The sequence below is a fragment of the Ascidiella aspersa genome, chromosome 9, assembly GCF_963924565.1.
Source record: "Ascidiella aspersa chromosome 9, kaAscAspe10.2, whole genome shotgun sequence".
Taxonomy (NCBI): domain Eukaryota; kingdom Metazoa; phylum Chordata; class Ascidiacea; order Phlebobranchia; family Ascidiidae; genus Ascidiella; species Ascidiella aspersa.
The window spans coordinates 2,648,943-2,664,994 of NC_139455.1; the positions used below are offsets into that span (position 1 = coordinate 2,648,943).

The window sequence follows — 16,052 nt, forward strand, 5'->3', positions numbered from 1 at the left end:
GTTTTAACGCACAATTTAACGCCGCACCTTTTCACGTCCTCGCAGTTGCGACTGTGTGCCGCCTAACGTAACGTCGCACAATTTCACGACGAACATGACTCTGCAAGAAATGCTAACAGCTTCGAAGGAACAAGCGGATTCATCACATATCGCACATTACGATGGTGGGTTGTGTTCTGAAAACATAAAATAGCCCTTTTCCTTGACTTAGAACAGTGTTTCTTAAACAGGTGAATGTTTCACCCCAAGTCATTTTGTGATGTTATATATAGACAAGTTAATTTTGCCATATCAAGGGTGAATGAAATCGTGAGATAGATGCTAAGGGTGAACAAAACTAAAAAAGTTTAAGAAGCGCTGGCTTAGAACACCGAAAGCCATTACAGACTCACCGAATCTATCGATGCAAACCAGCCTGGCTCACAAAACAACTAGCCTGCAGTAAGGTTCGCACTCACGACCTCGGGCATACCGGGACCCCTTTTTGCCTGTGTAGACGGTCATGAAATGACCCGAGTCCGTAAGTTCGAACCTCACCACAGGCTAGTTGTTTTTCTAGCCTGCCTTGCTTGGTCGACAGGTCAGACTGCGATTGATTTTCAGTGTACTAATGATAAAAGCAGCTTCAGAAGGAGCTAGATCACACTTATTAAACACATATGTGTAATAATTGTATATTATGTATTTTTCATTTTCTAAGGCTTTAATTTATATTTTTTTAATTTTTTTGCGGACTTCAAAAAACGATTTTTGGTTCGCGTGGCCCAGGGTCGGCATGGCATTTAAAAAAGGTCATAAAACCAGTGTTTCCTTTTATTTCGCTATATAACCAATTAATTTGGCCGTTTGAACAATTGACTATAGCTTTGTGATGTTACATAAAAAGTTATGCCCCTGACATTATTCCTTAAAGTTTATTTCGCCCTATATTACTTAAAACCTGTTGCTTTTAGGCTTGTTGTTCCGGACCGACAATGAGTCTTACATTTGCGCTTACGACGGAGATTACAACAACGTGTCAACTGTGGCCGACATTACTTGGAACAACCTCACCAAAACTGTAAGTTTAAGTTTGAATTTAATGTTGCTAAAACAGTTTTGCGTGAGACCAGAAACATATGTAGCAAAACCTAATTTAAAGCCTATATATTGTTCTTAAAAACAGGATGATGGCATGAGTTTTAAAAAAATGATGATTAACAAAAATGGTAATGAGTAATGACATTAACGTTAAAGAATAACTTTTTGTGAAATTACATTTTTGTTAAAATATATTTTATTTAGAATTCAACACACGGAATTTTATAGTAATTATAATAAAAATATGAAAGCCATAACTTACAAAACTTTTGGTTTAATTCCTATAATATAGTATAATATAGAAATCAAAAAAATATAAATAATAAACCCAATGTTTAACTTTATTTATCGCTTGTGTCGTTGCATCGCTTATGTCGTTGTTTTTTTTAACGATAAATTACTTTAAAAACACATTTTATCTAGAACTCAACACACTGGGTTTCTTAGTAATTTCAATAAAATATCAAAGCCACAGTCTTCGGTGCTATGTACTTTTCCCCTAGACCTAATTTATCGCTTGTTAATTACAGGGTTGTTTGAGCGAGTTCTGTGGAAGTCTGGTGGGTGAATCTTGCACCTACACTCCAGACGCCGTCTACATTTCCATCATTCTCTTTTTTGGGACCTTCAGCGTTTCCTGGTTCCTCAAGGGAGTCAAGACATCGCGGTACTTTCCCACAAAGGTGCTTTGTGATGTCATATTTCGCCATTGTTAAATTACATTATACTGATTTAGCCAGCTATGAGGTTGCTTAGTTTGTCAGTACCATGATACTCAAGTAGCCTTTGAAAAACATTGTTTGAGTTAGATTTGAGCCCAACACCAGTGTTAATACGGTTATACCGTCTATTTTTAGGATTAAAAAGAGGTGTATTAAAGTCCCAAGAGACGAGATATTTTAATGTTGAAATCTGGCTCTTTAGGAGTTACTTTAAAAAGTACATTGTTTTTAAATTTTCAGCCATTTTAAGGCTTTGGTACTTATGTTGTGTTCCCATTTTTGCCAATAAGCCATCAGAAGAACTGTTATCCATATGTATGATATCTAGTTTAAATAACCTAGATATTTTGACGTTAGTTTAAATCGTTTAAAGCAGCAGCATTTGAACGTTGCTGGCCCAGCCTACTCTTTTTGCAAATCCGTTTACTGGATTATCCGAATTTTACCTCCAAGGTCGTTTAAAAAAGTTAAAAAAGGAATTGATGTGAAAGTCTAAAATTACGGGCTTTGAAGGTTAAATGTTTTTCGAAATGTAGACACAGATTTTACTTCTTTTTCTTATATAAATATTTGCCAATAAAAACATCAGAATATTGTTATACCCATGTGTGATATATATAATTTTAAATGACCCCTATATTTCTTCATTTCTTTCAGGTTCGTGGAATCATCAGCGACTTTGCCGTGACGATCGCCATCGGTCTAATGGTCCTCTTCGATATTTTGATGAAAGCTGACACTTCCAAGCTCGTTGTGCCTCAAACATTCAGGGTGAGCACCAATTTTAAGCAGGCTTTCAATTATTACTGCTGTATTAAACTAAAACTTCATTTTGTAAAATTTGCATTTTTTAAGTAATATTTTGTCTGGAGCATAATGGTTGGAGGTTGTAGTAAGGCGTAATAAGAATATCAAAGCCCATACAGAAGTAGGTATCATTTTGAACATCATGTTGAAAATGAATAAAGAGTTATTCGAAAACGTCCAAAATGATACCTACTTCTGTATGGGTTTTGATATTCTTATTACATTTTGTCTGGACATACTTAAAAAACAGACGGATTTCGATACCCCTAGATGGCACTTAGGCTACTATTTTTTAAAGCTCGACTGCATGCTTAGCAGAACGAGTTTCTCTTGAAGTAACCCATTTTTTAAATTATTTTATGTTTTAAACAATTTATTTAGCAGACGTTAGCTTGAATTGGTTTGGGCGCCTACTTTATTTACTGTAAAAAAATACCCCCAATTGACACTCAGTTTAAAGCTTAGCCTCTGAAAAAGGGATTTTTGTTCGCAATTTTGTCCCTTATATAATAATTATTTCGTTGTTCAACTTGGATTTACTATGTGCTGAAGCAACATAAATACCGCTACGGGCTGTTTAATAACTCTGGAGCTAGAGCCAATGATATTTTGCTGTTGTTGCCCCCAAGCCTTAGTTAAAACGAAGCTTATTTTGTTAAAAATAAATAAAGAGTTATTTTAAACATTTAAAACGACACCTACTGTATGGGCTTTGATATTCTTATTACGTCTTACTACAAACTCCAACCATTATGCTCCAAAGCTAGTTTTAATTACCAACTTGTACTTTTAGCATAATTTCGACAACTTTTACTTCCAATGACTTTTGAAGCTGGAGCCAGAGCCATTGGTTTAGTGTTTTATATATCAGCCCTGGTAAACACCTAGACCAGGAGTTCTTGAACTTTTTTTTACCGAGGACCCCTAAAATTTTTGGGTCAAAAAAATCAAAAATGACGTCATAAATTGACGTCGCAATACAAATAGACTTCATAAATCTTGAATGGAGTCTAAATACTCCGTTTTATTTTTTAATAAACTGTTTTCTATGACAAATTGATTACTTTTGAAATATAGACTAACATGTCAATTACCCTTCATAGATCCCCTAAAACTGGTTTACGGACCCCCAAGGGGTTCATGGACCACAGTTTAAAAACCCTGACCTAGACTGGTTCTAATTTCCAACTTCTGATTTCAGCCGACCCGTGACGACCGTACATGGATGATCGACCCCTTTGGTAAGAACGAATGGTGGACTGCCATTGCCGCTATAGCACCCGCCCTTCTCGCCACAATACTGATCTTTATGGACCAGCAGATCACCGCCGTCATCGTAAACAGGAAGGAAAATAAACTGAAGGTTCGTTTGAACTCCTAGTATAAAAATACAAAACAGACTTAGAAATAAATTTTTCACCTTCGAACTTCAGAACAAAACTGATTATTACTAATATTTTTCAACATTTGCAAATGTGTTTGAAAAAATATCGTTTTTAAAAAAGATCTTGTTATTCTAATTGGGTTTTCATTAAAACAAAAAAATTGAAGTATCTAATTTTGGAATAAAAAAGTTGACATTTTATTCGCACATTACTAAAAAGTATTTTATTAAAAAAAAAAACCTTTTCGAAATATTCGTGGATCGGAAAAAAACGAAAAAAAGCGTTAATTCAGGGCAACAAAATAAATATAATTAGTTTTAAAAATCCGTAAAAAAACAGATTTTTACTAGTTAAAAATTTCCAAAAATAAGAAAATCTTATTTTTGGAAAAGCAACAAAAAATTGTTAAAATATTTACATTTCTTAATGCAGAAAGGCTGCGGCTACCACCTTGACCTGCTTGTAGTGGCCGTTATGCTCATGCTTTGTTCAATCATGGGTCTACCTTGGTTCGTGGCCGCCACTGTGCTCAGCATCACCCACGTTAACTCCCTAAAGATGGAAACAGAGACATCGGCCCCAGGGGAAGCCCCCAAATTCCTGGGGGTCAGGGAACAGAGGGTCACCGGGCTCATGATTTTCCTGATGATCGGTTTGTCGGTCTTTCTTACCCCAGCTCTTGCTTATATCCCGATGCCAGTGCTTTACGGAGTCTTCCTTTATATGGGCGTTTCCTCGCTGAAAGGTGGGTGTGTCGGTGAAATGGAATAACTGATTTTTACTGTTAAAGAATATCTAGCATATCGGTTTCTTTGGTTTTGGGTTTTTTAGCATATTCCGCCTACTAATTTTTAAACTGGATGAAAAAGTGTGTAAATTGCTTAAATTTAATTTAATTTTTATAAATTTCCACCAACATACCGACTATAACTATGAAATCGAAGATAATACGAAGTCTAGGATCATGGGGTTTTTTCGGAATGACTTGTGTAATAAAAAATTGTAAAATAGCTTAAATTTTAATGCCATTCCTGCCTACAGATAGACTTGTTTTTCAATTCATTTTTTGATTAAAAAAAGAAAATATCTTACACTAAACATTCCGTTTACCAAGGTCAAACCCGACAAACAAGATCGATTTTACAGCCGAAAACCATTATTTCAAGCCTTGTTTCAGCTAACACTCTTTTTAATTCCAGGAGTCCAGTTCTTCGACCGTCTCAAGCTTTTCATGATGCCTCCAAAGCATCAACCTGACTTCATCTACCTCCGCCATGTTCGACTCCCCAAGGTTTACCTTTTCACCGCCTTCCAAGCGCTAGGACTGGTCATCTTGTGGGTTATCAAGTCGACCTCACCCGTATCTATCATCTTCCCAATGATGGTGGGTGGTTCTTTGTGTTTTTACCGGCTAGATTGTCGTTTTTGTTGGTTTTCATTTCTAAAGCGACTGTAATTTAGTGAATAGGAAAATGGAGTTTAAAAGGGTTGTCACCAAGTATTTGAATCTTTGAAAGTCTTTGATTGATTTGCGTATTAAAAGGTCTTTCAGTATTTCTTTGTTGTTTACTTTTGGGACAAGGTTACTGAAGTTGTCTTTCCACACATAATTTATTGTGTGTATTTTATTTTTTGGTTTAATGGCGGTTGTCGATTTTAATGCTTAACATTTCGGCAAACCTATGCTTGAGTCAGAACTAACTTATTTATTTCGATTTTTGCATAAGAGACTGTATCTTTTTTAATTAAAAATCTACCGTATTTTAGTGAATAGGAAAATGGAGTTACAGAGTTGCAACAAAGTCTTTAAATCGTTGATTCTTAAAATCTTTGATTCGCCTATTGAACAGTCTTTGAAAAAAAACTATGTTTCTAAAAAAGAAGTGTTTGAATTGTGTTAAAATTTATTTTATTTACAGGAGTGTCGTTAAACAATTAAGAAACTATTTTTGTTGACCATGGCATTTATACTTTTATTTTAAACATATTCAACGTTAAGCAATTCCGTACTTTAAGTTTTTTAAATGTGGCAGCTCGCAACCATAAGTTAGTTAGGCGCCAGATTATTGATGACTTTAAACCAGGTTTTTTTTAAGTTGTTTCGATATGCAGTTTCCTGTCACAATGCAAACTAACACCATAAAATAAATAAAATCCATTGTTACTTTAAAGAAAAAAAAAATGGTCCACAAACCGCACCGCCGCAAGTTTTCCACCTATATTTTCACAAAACTTCCAACACCAAATAAAACACTCTAAATATGTTTTTTAACTCCACAGGTTGCGGCGCTAGTGGGCGTGCGCAAGCTCTTCGACCTCGGTATATTTACTCAATACGAACTGAAGTGGTTAGACGACATTATGCCTGAGTCAACCAAGAAGAAGAAAGAAGACGCGAAAAAGAAGAAGGAAGATGATGCCAAGCGGAATGAAGAGGTGCGTGTGACGTCATAGTAGCGTTGTTTCGGTTCGAAATTCTATGTAGTGGGGAAAAGGTTGTTATACAAACTTTATCCAAGCTAATAATTGTATGTGTATTGTCTACGAGGTTCCTTGTGATCTGCGAAATTAATCCAAACCAATAATTGGTTATAATTTTTAATGTTTGTTTTTTTAATCTCCCCGGAATTTTATTAGGAAAGGGGGAAAGTTTCTTTTTTTTACCGATTTTTATTTTGATGGTGTTTTTTAGCTATTAGTTGGTCATTTTTCTGCTTTTCTTTTACTGTGTCATTTTAGCAAGTTTTGCGAATTTAAAGTTAAGATAGTTTTTTTTTTACTTTAATGTTTTCCTGCTTTTCACCGCCTTTCAATTGACATGGAGATAACTCGTGTGTTTTTACTCGCAGATTGCGATGGCAGGTACAGGAACTGTAAACGTTCCCCTTCAAGACGGAAAAGTTCTCAAGATCCCAGTTTCCGAGATAAAATACAAGTACGTCTTCAGCCTTAGCAAGTTTAAAGATATTTAATCCGCTTTTAAAACAATAAAATCTAACCAAACAAAACACCTGCATCAATGTGTCTGGCATTTAAAGTACATTTCGATGACAAAATAGCTTTATTTGTCGCTAATTTGGCATTTTAGAGACACTAAACGGTGTAAAATGTAAGTTCTGCTGGATCGATTATAATAATTATTAATAAAACAAAACATTTTATATTTTATTTTAACTTATTTGAGAATTATCACAGCCTTATCTACTGATCCATACAATCAAAGTTATATATGCTAAAGTTTTATTTAGTATGTTGAAAAACAAACAAGCTATCCCTAAACTGTCCTTACAAATGTTGACACCCCGCTTATTATATTTTCCTTTACTAATGTAGATATCCCGATTTATGAACTTAGACTTAACTTACAAAACAAAGCTCTTTCGGCACTTATTTAAATCCAACGTTTCGGAAACATATGCAGAACGCCTTCAGGTATCCGAAACATTGTATAAAATAAATAAGCAGAGCTTCTCTTAGTAAACTTGTAGAACAGCATATTTATTAATCCCTCCTTTAACAGGTAATATAACAACTGACGCTTAACATCATCCAAAATAAAACGTCACTCACAAAAGGAGATAAATTTGTTTTTTATGTCGTTTTGTTTTGCGTGGTGTTGTTGCATTTCCTGATGAACGCATCCAGGATAGGTATCCGAAAAACTGGATAAAACAAAAGTGCTGGAAGATTTTCATTTTAATACACTATGCCTTGTAGCAGCAGCATGTTTAATAATCCCTCCTTGCACAGCCCTGCCGACCCTGGCAGCATCAACATTAGTAAGGAGATGGCTCAGACCGCAATATGGAAAACACTCGCCTCCAACGAGATCGGAAACGGAGCAGACTGCAGAAAAAGGTAGAATTTAAAAAAAAAAAACGTTGTTTCAATATATTTGCGAAAGTGGATAAAAGTTAAAAAAAATGTCCCAAATTTGAATTTGTTCGATAATTTCGGATCGGAACTGATAAACGACGATTAGTGGAAGTATCGGTATTCGTCCGATACTAGGTCGGTATTAGTGCCGATACGGTACCACATCAATTTAGACATTTCAGCGACAATTTCCGGTTTAACATATCGATTTCTGCATTGAAGGGTAAATTTATCAAAACGTAGTAGGTTAATAACCAGATGTAACTAAACTTCTTTATGCTAAAGCAAATTTCGGCCTAGTTAACTGAACAAAGTCAGCAAACATTCAAATTTCGTCTATTTTTGCTGCTTGAGCACAGTAATGTCGTCATTTTATGTCGGGTCGAACCGCAATAATTTTTCCAGAATATCAGGTATACGGAATCGGAAAAAAACGTCAAATATAGGCCATCCCTTATTAAAAACAAGTTTAAAAATAACCAAAAATCGGATAAACAAAATTTTGCAATTTTTATGTTCTAAATTCTGCGTCAGGGCTAAAATTGTTCGTTAGACCAATAACTGCTGCCCATTTGGGAGTGGTTTCGTTTATACTTACAAAAACCTAGGTTCTTGCTTTTTTTAAATTGTACGTTATAGCATGGCAATGACAAAGTTGTTCATAGCTAAATTCACCTGCTACAAGGTTAAGTTGGGTACAAAGGTTAAATTGTGTGCGTTTTTATTTGTTTAATTACAAAGGCGTGGCGATCATCGACAAACTTTACTTCAAGTTGTTATTTTTGTTATTTTCTCCTGCTCCTCTATAGATCGGGAAGAAAGTCCTCCAGCAAGAAGAGTCCGACTCGAAACGGATCCACTCCTGCCCCTGCCAACGGAAGAGAGGATTCTGGCATCACAATCGAAGTTACGGGGGAGACCGGCGTCTGAACCCCCCCAAAAATCGTCCGTTTTCTGCAAATTCTGCTTCTACGTCAATTACGTTGCTTTCCAACACCATTAACTTATTACATCGATCGCGCGTCGCTCTTTTATATGCCGCATTTTACTTTATCGATTCCCGCGCCGATCAGCCGAAGGTTTTACTTCGGTGGTTAACTTTTACTAATTCGTCGCGCTTTTATTTAATGAACAGTATGCGCTGTTGTTCAGCGATTTAATCCACTTTTTACCCGGCGGAAATGTTGTTTTAATTCAGCAATGCTATAACTTAGCAATGCTGGCAGGGATTTAAATGCTGTATTTCCACCATAATTTAAAAGCACCCCCTTGATAGTGGTTGTGTCTTCATAAAAAATGCAACAAAAATACGTTTTGGGCGGATTTCTTGTCTTCGCTGATGCGTTTTTGCTCAAAAATTGAAATTGCAAATGTTAAAAATCGTTTTTACAAAGGCCATAAAAACATACCTGGGTATATTCCTTAATAACGATTAAGAAAGATATGGCCTAATAATCGCGGGCCGGATATAAACTTTTGTGTCTAACTTCACTAACTTCATTATTTATCAAATGATTTATAAATAGCTATTTTAAAACAAAACTTCTTTGTTTAAAATGTTATCAAATTTAAGTTCGAACTTCCAACCATATTTCAACTTAATTTGTGTTAAAAGTGTTATAAGTTGTGTCCATTTTGAAAGAATGCCGCGGGCAGAAAGAATTTACCCCCTTGGGGGTGCATTTGGTCCGCGGGGGTCGTAGTTTGGTGACCCCTTCCCTAAACTCCAACTCAATTTCTTAGCTTTTCGCTTGTATGAAAAAGGTATACGTTCGTCCACACTTCCCCCGGTGCACTATGCAATGCAATCGAACCACGTCAAGCCAACCCCCGTTTCGTGACGTCACAAGGTCCCACGTTGCTCGGTGTGACGTCATCTGGCGACCCAGCTATCATTACCAAAGCGATTTTGTAGTTATTGTCGTTATTCGACGTTTAATTGCGAAATGAACTTTTTAAAGATAAAACCTCAACACCGAGAAAAAAATACTTTTGAAAAGCGATCAATTTTTATCAAAACCTCAACATTTTTTTCAGTTACAATGAACTTTTTTTTTTTAACTTTTAATTCTGAACCGCGAAGTTTTTATTGCTGCGTTTTATGATAGTTATAAAACCGACTATTTCGTTTGTTTTTACCTGTGTTTTAGTGACAATGAACTAAACATATTAAAATCGTCGCTGCAAATTTTTTTTAATCTATATCCTTCGTTAAATTCACGCTAATAATAACCGAAAAAATATATGTCGAACGTGAGTTAATCAAGGAATTAACGAAAACAGTTTATTTTTTCTAATTTGGCTTATCTATGTTTAAAAACAAATCTTTAACAGATTTACATAAAACAGGGACTTTCCCAGTGGATAATTTTTGCTTAACGCCGTCATTTAATTCTTCACGTTCGACTTTTTACTTTCGCCTGTTGTGAGGTCTGGGCTTAATCTTATCCCTCCAATAACATTACATTTACTTCTCTACGGCTGTGGTATTTTTTTTCAAAAACCTTGAATTACCAACTCAGACAATAACACTTGAAACGACTCAGCAGCAAAGTTTCGCATAACATTAGCCTCAACGGCTGTGGTATTACGCCAACATATCCTCGGTTTATGAAAGCCCATATAGACCATGTGACTAATACAGTGTGACGTCACACTTTTCAAGAGCCGTCCGCACAAAATCGCCAAGGTCGGTGGTTCGACTCCCACCCTCGTCTCAGATACTGTACATAAGTTGTATACGCTGCGAACCTCTTGTATGTATACGTAATGTTCTTGTGGCGTGATCTGGCCTTATTTAGTGTTTTTTTGCTGCAGCTCAAACGTCTTTCTTCACTTGTATAAAAGGGCTTTTGCCAGTGTTAGCACGGTGCAGCAATACGACAAAAATAACGCAGATGCAGATGAAACGAAATCATAGATGTGACTGTATAGTTATGACTAGCTGCTGTACAGCGTTTAATATTGCAACCAAGTATCTCCCTACATTCATTCATATGCTGGTAACGCCGGGTGTTTTTACAAGTACGTGCTACCAAATTGCGATTTCGATAACGATGCGGCCTAAAGTAGTTTTTTACGCGTAGATTTCTAGAGGTGTGAGTTCTTAGCCTGTTTCGTTTTCTTTTTTCGCCGCGTGCCATTTATAAAGGTGCCCATGTTGTTTTCAGCGTATTTTTTCAATTTCACTCGAAATGCCTTATAACCGCCCATGTGTTTAACCCGCAAAAAATCGACGTTTTTTCTGTGAAATAAACAACGAAATGCGCGACCAGAACAAAAAGTTTTATTAGTAAGATAAACTGCCCACCATTCCTGCTGTGTTAAGCTTACGACAACTCTAGTTATCTGGTAGTAAAGTTAGACCACTGTCTGTATTCTATAGGCAACCACAAACTGTGTCTTATTATATTTTACTGTGTGCGATTTTTCACAAAGTTCCCCTAGAATCAAAAATTGTCGACCTAATGTGCAAAATTTAAAAACCGTTTGGAAAAAAACACACTTTTTTTAGATATAAATTTTGTCAAGATTGTATACTGTTTCTTTGTTAAATTCTTAAAAAAAATTAATTTATGAATTCGTTAAAACCGGTAAACTGATATTTTATTTCATCACACTTAACCTCTAATTTATTCACTTAATTTTGGCGAATTTATGTGTATAAAAAATACAAGTTTTTTTGAAAAAATGCGCATTTTCATATATATATATTCATATATATATATATTAATGAAATTTATCAAAATTGTACTGTTAATGTATAGAAATTCTACTAAACTCAAAAAAATTCAAATTGCCATTTATCTGATTTGGCCTAAAACGCTAATTTCGGCTTCTATTTTTGCGAATTTATCTGCACACAAAGTACACTTCTTGTTTCGAAAAAACGCGCGTATTTTCAGATATATACATAAAGTTTGTCTAGAATATAGCGTTTGTTTTTTATAATTCTGGTAAAAACACCGGTTAATTGCCATTCATCACAACAGTATGAAACCGCTGATTTCAATTCGCTACGTTTTATGTCAAACGGTACGTGTCGTAAATTGCTCGCCTTTTAATTCACTCGCTCTCATGTCGACCAAGCCGTTCGTCCCCTAGAGTGTCGCCCATCGTTGTACAGCAACCCTTTCCCTTTCGATCGCCGTTTTTTCGTGAATGTGTCGTGAACCGCCATAGAATAAAATCGTAGAGGTGAAAATACCAGGCGAGTGGTGTGTACGTGGGCTCCAGCCATAAGACCGAGATAAGAGCAGCACCATCGTCAGAATAAAACACAATTCGAAAGTCCTTATTCCGATGAATTTAGGACTAATTCCGATGAATTTAGGCCCTATTACGCCAGATGTAGGTCTTATTCAGACGATTTTGATCTTATGCTCTACTTACTGCGTATTTGGCTGTATTATGTCGTTGGTCTTAATACTATGATTTTATAGATTTTTCTGTTCAGGTATTGTTGCTTTTTAGGTCTTATAGTGTGTTCCCATGTAGTTGTACGTTTGTGCTGGGATTTAACACAGTATCGTGGTTATATTTTAATAAAATTGTGCGTTTAAAATTTGTTTAACAGTTTGATACAAAAAGGCTTATTTCAGTATTATATTAGCTAGAAGAAGCATCTCTATTGATAAATTTAGCGTTTTTACTTAGGTAGTTGTACACAAAAAGGCTTTGGTAAATCAAGCGTTTTCATTGGGGCAGTTTGACACAAAAACTTATTTTCGTTAAGACATATTATCAGATTAAAACATGCCTTCTGAAATAATTAAGCTTAAAATTCTCAATCACGGCGATTGTTGCAAGATAATATTTGCGAAAAGGTACACCAGAAAAACATTTTTGTATACTGCTTTAGGCTTTTGTAAATTATAATATTAGAAGCTCTAACAGTGCGTTATATACACGGACAAAGCTTGTGCAACTGTGAGACAGTACAATGCTTGAAGTAATTCGCTATGTTGAATACAAAATCTAATTTGGGTAGGAAAGACTCCTCTAGTGGGGCTTTGAATTTCTAAACAGTTTACCCAAACTTAGGCTTTTTATAATTAGGCTACTTAAAAAAAATTTAAATATGGCCTGGGATTATTGAGAACCAATTGAAAGGTGTCAACATTCATAGAGGTCAAGAAACACTGTACCATCCCCGTTGGTAAAGCGAACTGTGTGGTTTACTGTTCCGATAATGAAACTTCATCCCCATGAAGTAGGCTAATGAAACTTTATCCCCCATAGGTAACTATATCCCCAGGGACGCCGGAGCGATTTCAGGGTAAGGGGGGCGACTTTTTTGGTAAGGGCAACATAGACCGCAGGCGAGGTTAGCGAGCCGAAATAATGGGGAGGGTCCGGAGGTACTCCCCAGGAAAAAGTTTTGCGGCCACGCCATCTAGATTGGCTTAAAATGGTAAAATTTAAGAAACTTTTAGTATTCGGCTTCAGCCAAGTTTCTTATAAAAAATGCGTGTACCACACTGCTTTATGATTTCCGTCGCATAATATTTAACGTTGTGAAAGCAATATATCATTTTTCATGAAAAGGGCACTTTTGCCACCGTGCGTGACAATTCGACGTAACAACTAAATACAGCGTTGTCTGTTTTACTTTATTCTGTACAGGAAACACTTGTAATGCTTATTGATAAATGTGTATGGTTTGAAGAATAGCCTACAGCTAAAGGAAGTGTGATAGGCATCTGTTCAATTGTATTTTTCTAAATGGTGGGAATTCGAGCTTTTTTCCAACCACATCCTTGTATTACCAACCACATCCTTGTATTTCCCTTACTTAGTTTTACGATTTTGCAACCAACAATTCAATAGGATGATGTCATGTAGCATTCACCATTGTGCAAATTAACAAGTGTGTCGATTACTCTTATTTGACCTAAACTGGTTAATTTTTAGTTCCTTGTAGGACTTGGGCTTATGTAAAATAAATAAAGCAGTCCTAATTGCAAGCAACACTTTTTTGGTATTACTTATGTATAGTACCGGTATATTCAACAAAGAGTTGTTATGAATATGCCCGATACAGTGATACACTGTTTTTTATCATGCCGCTATATTTTAACCCAAAATCACAACCGTCCAACTCCAATCTTATACCAAATAACGTCATTAATATGTCCAAATCAGGGAGTCGAACCGTTTGACTTTTCCGATTCAGGTTCGGTTCGGGTTCAAGGATTTTTTTCGGAATCCGGTTCAGTTCCGGTTTCGGTTGGGAGGAATTTAAAAGATTCGGTTCAGCTCCGGTTCAACCATCGTTATTTCAAAACCGGTTTATAAAGTTCCGGTTCAGATACAATATAATTTGCGTTAAATCTCAAAATGTGGGTCGATAAATGTAGAGAATAATCTTTAAATTGTAAGTCATTTAATCTAAGTTACGTGACTTATTAAAAAAAAGCAACTCATTATTGAAATATCTAAAAACTAAACAATCAACAATTTTTTCATTCAATATTTATATTTTTTCATAAAATTTCGAACATGGCGTGACTTGACTCTCTAAAATAGAAGTTGTGTCATCATGCTGGAGCGAACCGCTTTTGTTTACGGTTCGGGTTCGGTTAAGGTTCAGATACTTTCAAATTATTCGGTTCAGTTCCGGTTCGGCTTCTTAAAATCTTATAAAAACCGGTTCAGGTTCGGTTACGGTTCGGAAAAAATTGACCCAAAACCGGTTCATAAAGTTCCGGTTCGGTTCCGGTTCGACTCCCTGGCCAAATACCCAAACTGATACAATTTAACCTTGTCAATGATTTTTAGGTTATATAGCAAAAAATGCTTATTTATCTTTGATTCCTTTTTACTTTGCTTTATATAACTTCGATCGAATCAAACGCTGAAATACTAGTATAAAGAAGTCCTAGTAGAATGTAACGCGTATCAGCTTTGGCCCAAAATTATCGAACATCTTCCTAAACGCAATCGAACTTTATATCGACAAATACAGCTGATGACGTGAATATCTGAAAGTTTATTTAAGCGTGAAATCACATGATACTGGGCAGTGAGGCGTAACGCTTCAGGAACAACAGATTCGTTTCCGTAAATGTTTTTCTTGTTTCGAGAAAAATAACAGGCTTCTAAAGATTTAGAGTGCTTGGGAATTACTTTGTTACGAAAATATTTGTGTATGTGACTAACTTACATTAAATTGTGTTATATAAAATATTTATTTTTCAACCAATATAGCAAGTATGGCGTTGGTCTAGAATCCTACCACAACGCAAAATATTTGGGTATGGGTGCGGGGCTAGAGTTTTGGGTTAGGGTTGGTCTAGTTTTATTTTTGGCGCTGGTCTAGAATCCTACCACAACGCGTATTATTTGGGTTAGGGTGCGGGTTTGGGTTAAGGTGGGTCAAGTATTATTATTAAACAAAGAATATAATAATACTTGACCCACCCACACCCGAACGCTAACCCGCACCCTAACTCAAATTTTGTGCGTTGATTTAAGAACTGTGGTAGGATTCTAGACCAGCGCCTTATTTTTAAATAATGAATATAATAATACTTGACCCAACCCCACCCATACGTTATGGATTTTTATGCCTTGTTTACAGGGATTGAAAAATGAAACTTCCCGGGATTCCCGACGAAAAAATTATACCTAAAATTACGTCATTATAACGTTTGAAATTGTTTTATATTAGCTCCAAACATTTAATTAAGCTCTTATGTTTTGTAGTATTGCTTCTGCAATCTTACAAGACCTTCTAGTATTAAAGTCAGGACCCTTCTAATTTTTAATTTCAAAAAAGCACATGCAAGGAGCACTTTATTGGTAAAATAAATTTAATTAATTTTTTTTCGCTGGTAAGCGCAAATAATACAACAGGCAATGACGATAACATGGTTTGTACTATTTTTTCGCGCTCCTTGACTTTTGCACGTAGAAATTTATGCAAAACAACAAAAAAATACTGCATACCATAAGACCATTATTTGGGTTAGGGTGCGGGTTATTGTTTAGGTGGGGTTGGGTGAAGTCTTATTATATTTATTATTCATAATACCACCTGACCCACCCTCATTCAAACGCTAACGCGCACCCCAACCCAAATAATGTGCATTATGGTATGCGGTATTTGTAGACCGATTTTTGCATAACTTTTTACGTGCAGAAGCGAAGGAGCGCCCCACTTGTTCTTTATATTGGTCAA

At 35.8% G+C, this 16,052-nt stretch overlaps 1 protein-coding gene across 1 annotated transcript in view; it reads left to right on the forward strand.

Moving 5' to 3' along the window:
* Window positions 1-12,379, forward strand: part of LOC146131867 (electroneutral sodium bicarbonate exchanger 1-like) — a 65,197-nt gene extending 52,818 nt beyond the window's left edge. The window contains exons 18-28 of the mRNA XM_083396476.1: window positions 46-164; window positions 954-1,060; window positions 1,611-1,763; window positions 2,460-2,573; window positions 3,811-3,972; window positions 4,427-4,739; window positions 5,194-5,378; window positions 6,275-6,430; window positions 6,844-6,929; window positions 7,745-7,852; window positions 8,680-12,379. Coding sequence (XP_083252602.1) covers window positions 46-164; window positions 954-1,060; window positions 1,611-1,763; window positions 2,460-2,573; window positions 3,811-3,972; window positions 4,427-4,739; window positions 5,194-5,378; window positions 6,275-6,430; window positions 6,844-6,929; window positions 7,745-7,852; window positions 8,680-8,800 — 1,624 coding nt within the window. The 3' untranslated portion in view covers window positions 8,801-12,379. The remainder of the gene's footprint in view (window positions 1-45; window positions 165-953; window positions 1,061-1,610; window positions 1,764-2,459; window positions 2,574-3,810; window positions 3,973-4,426; window positions 4,740-5,193; window positions 5,379-6,274; window positions 6,431-6,843; window positions 6,930-7,744; window positions 7,853-8,679) is intronic.
* The last annotated feature ends 3,673 nt before the right edge of the window (window positions 12,380-16,052 follow it).